We start from the raw sequence: 4,797 nt of genomic DNA on the forward strand, positions 1-4,797 counted from the left end.
AAAGCCAAAAGGCAAAATTAATCATCCTGAAAACCAGGAAAAGGCCAAAAAGCCGAAATATCTTTTTAACAATCCAGGTTGGAAAAAAGCTTGTATCTGGAACTTTATGGTAAAAAGCCTACCAAGCAACTTCTGACATCACCTTCTGTTTTCTGTTGATTATTCTCACTATGTTCAATTTATAAAACATTGAATTAATAATTATTGATTCTGCATGTAAATCTATTATCAAATTTTCCCTCTACTGTAAAGGATTCCTCATCTAATTTGTGTTTTTTGGTCTTGTGCAAAACTGAGTAATTGAATACCTCTCCTTATCTCCACTTAAGGTTCCCACTTATAATCATAAATATATCCTATATGGCAATGGTTAATGGTTAAAAGCAAAATAAATGTGCTAGACATCTAAAGTCAAGTAGCACTATAGTAAATGGTAGTGAAGGGTGGTTGAGTGAGTGATTAGTTGCCAAAGTTCGGCAAAGGAATTGACGAGTGAATGGGTTAAAGTTGGGTAAGGTAATATAAAGGGGTTAGATCAAGTGAAGGATATATATGCGTTTGAGGGAGGAAAACAGGTTGTCAAAGCAGAAAGTGTGAGATTTTGTAAGGATGTCTGACAGGTTGGCAGGTCGGTGAAGGGAAGATAGGTGGGGGAAATCAGAGGTACGGGCTGCATCAAAACATGGGCATGGCAATAGAATGTGTGGAAAGAGGGTCATAACATAGGGAACATAGGGGTGGATCACAGTGTGACATCAGAAAGGAGTGAGTGAGACGGGTGTGGCCAATGCCTAGGTGGGCGAAAACCGTATCCCAACGTCGGTTCCGATGAAATGAAGCTGACCAGGTTTAATCGAATAAATTTTTCTAAAAGGACCGATGATGTAGATCGAAAACAATTTGAGATATCCCTGCGACACTTAGTGGATAATCTAATTTTTATTTATTATTTATATATAATAAATGTATTTTTTCATTATTGCTGCTGATAAATATATCCATAGACTCTCAGATATATAAATTTATTTCAGGTGGGTAGATCCGTTCAGACACAACTCTGCGCTAGTTGTTTACATTTGACGGGCGCGTAACCAACATCATGTTTTACCATGTGAATATTATTTTTTATTAGTTACAGTTCTCTTGATATTCTTGCAATTGCTAAGATTTGTTTCTGGGATAACACTGTGTCTTGGGTATGGTGTGGTAGAAAGTTTTGAGGTTATAATTGAGTGTTTACATGTTTATTTTAATAGAGTGTTGACAGCACTCTGGGACTTTAAAAGTTGTTTTTAGGCTTGGGCATTGGTGTATTGTATGAAATGTAGTTTCAGGTTGATTCTTGGTGGATTTACAGTGTTTGACTAATTCTAATTAATTATAGATATGACCTCTATGCATATTTCATTAGGCTGTGGCTACATTAAAGGTTTCATAATTCGGAAAATTTTCCGCGCATGTCACACAAAAAGTACAGTAAAATAAGTGTGTGGAGTGGATACCTTGACGAAAAGTAAGACACTTTTCATCTATGGTGATAGGTTCGGATATCTAAAATAAGGGAGATACAGGACAGAGAAGACAGAAGATGGCCCCTTCATTTTCTAAGTCCCCTTCCATGTTTACCTTGCGAGGATCAAAACAAATGTGACGCGTAACTCATTACTGCGATCCATCAAGTAGTCCATGTATTGCTACGCGCTTGTGAGAAGGCTTATTTTGTCATAATTCTATGTCTGTTGACTATTTGCACAGTATGGAATTCTTGTAATTACAGTACTGACTCCTCCCCAGGGGGGCTGTTGCCCCCAACCCCTGCCCAGGAAATCAAAGAATCCCTCACTTATTCACGGCAGGAGAGAGCATTGGACAAACTTGACATTAGGCGCTTCCGTATGTTGGGCGTTTGCTCTAACCTGCTGTGGGTAAAGCGAATATTCCATACTGTACTCGCAAGTCCAGAACTCCCGTAAATCTAGTCAATAGACATCGCTTTACATTACCATAAATTTAGTCACTTCGATTTCATTAATATTTGAAGCATGATAGTAAGAATGAACTCATTAGTCTATCTGCCTCAGACCATTACAGATTGTAAATATTCAGTCAATCTTAACAGTATAGATGCAGTAAGCTAAGCTAGGACAAATTGAAGATGATATTCTTGTAGAGGACAAAATGTTGTAGCCATTGATACAAGAAATAATGTGCAGGCATGAACAGTAACACCGCAAATAAAGGTTAAAGATCGCAGAAAGCACTGCGCACAGTCTAAGTCCACCCAATGCTCCTGAGTTTCAACTCTATTTTGCTGTGCATATCAAGGTGAAGACAATGTTTGCTGGTGGGGTATTGGTGGGGTAGAGCCCCCCTGTCAACTCTTCCTCAGGCAGTGCCAGAAGGTCACACCCAGTCACAGAAATTTAGATTCATAAATAGAGTTTGTGGCATGGAGTTGGGAACTTAGTCACTGGCAAGTGCATCTGTATTGTAAAGAATTACCAAGTGTGTGTGTGTGTTTGTGTTTGTGTTTGTGTTTGTGTTTGTGTTTGTGTTTGTGTTTGTGTTTGTGTTTGTGTTTGTGTTTGTGTTTGTGTTTGTGTTTGTGTTTGTGTGTGTGTGTGTGTGTGTGTGTGTGTGTGTGTGTGTGTGTGTGTGTGTGTGTGTGTGTGTGTGTGTGTGTGTGTGTGTGTGTGAAAGAAAAATATATGATATATGTTTATAAATGTATAAATATGTATATATATGTATATATATGTGTGTATATATGTGTGTATATATATGTGTGTATATATGTATGTATATATATATGTATATATATAAATAATATATATACATATATATATATATTATATATATATATATATATATATATATATATTTTTTTTTTTTTTTTTTTTTCTTTCTTTCTTAACCCGATGGCATTGGTGATGGTATGTACATGCTATGTTCACTGTTAGTTTAATTAATTCAAATTCATATTTTCTTGTATCTTCTAATGCTGTAAGTATTGTCAACAACACTATAATAATTATAATCCCCATAAGAAAAATAACAGCATCGATATCTATAGAATTAGTAGTTTTTCCCACAAAGTCAAGGAAAATTAAATCAGATGAGGTCACAAAATCTACTAATTGACTCCTTTATGGCTAAATCATCTATGTGCAGAGACATTTCACAAAAGATTACTCTATTTAACACACAAGGTGGTTTAAGTAATTTTTCAGTTTTCAACACATACAGCATAAATGAAAAATAACTTAGAATTCATCAGTCTACTGATTCCATATACTTCTTTTCCTCTTGAGCCAAACACTTAAAAGATACAGCCTGGGCGTGGCTTTGTTCTGTATCCTATAAAAGTAAGTTTCATGTCTGAATACCTGATATGGCCAATTGAGTAAAATGTTGAGGTACTTGTAGCCTATGTATATATGCATACACATACATGTGTATATTAGTACTTTGAGAATCTGATAATATAATGATTTTGCTTGTTTTGATTGATTTTCAGGCAGATTCATCTGCATTGCCAAAAGGGATACCTATGGTATTCCCCAATGGCTCAAGGATTTGCACCTACTTTGTATTTTTCACTATGGCTCATAATGATATCTTATCACTGATATTTTTAAAGTGATGTGTACCACAAAAGTTGATAAATGTTTACTAGATATGATACAAACAATACTGACACACTTATGCATTAGTTGTGTAGGGTTGCTGTAAGTGTAGGGTGTTATCTGACAATAAAATGGCCAAGAGTATGACAGAAATTTAGATATGAAGAACAGCATGCTAAACATCTGTGCAGTTATTAAAATGATTTAAATTACCCTAGATACAGTAGGCAATTAATTATCTTGGCTTCCAGTGAATTCATAGCAACTGTGCTAATCATTATAGAGTTTTTTATATTTTTTTCTTTTTGATTGCAGATATCACTTGAGCATGAGATCCTGTTACATCCCAGGTACTTTGGTCCACAGCTGATGGATACTGTACGACAGATGCTTTTCACAGAAGTAGAAGGCACATGTACAGGAAAGTATGTAAAAACTGTTTATTCTCTTCTTGAATATTTTAGATGAAGGGAAATTGGTTACTAGCTTCTAGTATCAGTCCATTGTAATAAGTATATAACATTTTTTGTTCTATTATAAGAATTTTTGATGAAAAGAAATTGATATCTAAAGGCCCTGTATCACTAGCATTTTTCCCATCAAGTTTGTATTTCCTTATGAGCTTTCCACATGCAACTGGTCTTACCCTATCACACTAGCAGAGTACCACTGCTACCAAGTAGCAAAAATAGCACCCATGTAAAACAAACATGGTGTTATCCAAGTGAGGTCCCATGAATCACAAGTGTTCTCATATATATCACATGTTTAAAAAAAATATTAGTTTAAGTTTACATAGACTTATTTTATTTTATTTATCAGTAAAACATTGTAGTAGTAAAGATCCTCCATAGCACAAGATCAATATGGAAATCAGTCATACTAAAACTGTTGCTACTTTCTTTGTCTGGGAGGTATTCCACATGCATTTGCAACCTGTGGAAAGCATCAAATTCATGTTTAAACAGAAAATTACGGAATATGCACTAGTGTGACAGGGCCTTAACTTACAGCATCCGTATGATGTATGTAAGATTTTATTTTATCATCAAAACTTTATTATGGAAAGAAATTGGTGTCAACCTTGCAATATCAGTCTATACATTCTTGCTACCCATACATATTTTTTTTTATTACAGGTACGGTTTTGTTATTGCTGTCACAACAATTG

At 35.1% G+C, this 4,797-nt stretch overlaps 1 protein-coding gene across 1 annotated transcript in view; it reads left to right on the plus strand.

Annotated features, from left to right (window-relative positions):
- Positions 1-1,028: 1,028 nt before the first annotated feature.
- Positions 1,029-4,797, plus strand: part of LOC125046123 (DNA-directed RNA polymerase II subunit RPB7) — a 6,171-nt gene continuing 2,402 nt past the window's right edge. Inside the window, exons 1-3 of the mRNA XM_047643772.1 lie at positions 1,029-1,111; positions 3,942-4,051; positions 4,766-4,797. The exon at positions 4,766-4,797 is cut by the window's right edge and continues 59 nt beyond it. Of these exons, the coding sequence (XP_047499728.1) occupies positions 1,100-1,111; positions 3,942-4,051; positions 4,766-4,797 (154 nt within the window). The 5' untranslated portion in view covers positions 1,029-1,099. The remainder of the gene's footprint in view (positions 1,112-3,941; positions 4,052-4,765) is intronic.

Source organism: Penaeus chinensis, chromosome 38 (assembly GCF_019202785.1).
Source record: "Penaeus chinensis breed Huanghai No. 1 chromosome 38, ASM1920278v2, whole genome shotgun sequence".
NCBI classification, from domain to species: Eukaryota; Metazoa; Arthropoda; class Malacostraca; order Decapoda; family Penaeidae; genus Penaeus; species Penaeus chinensis.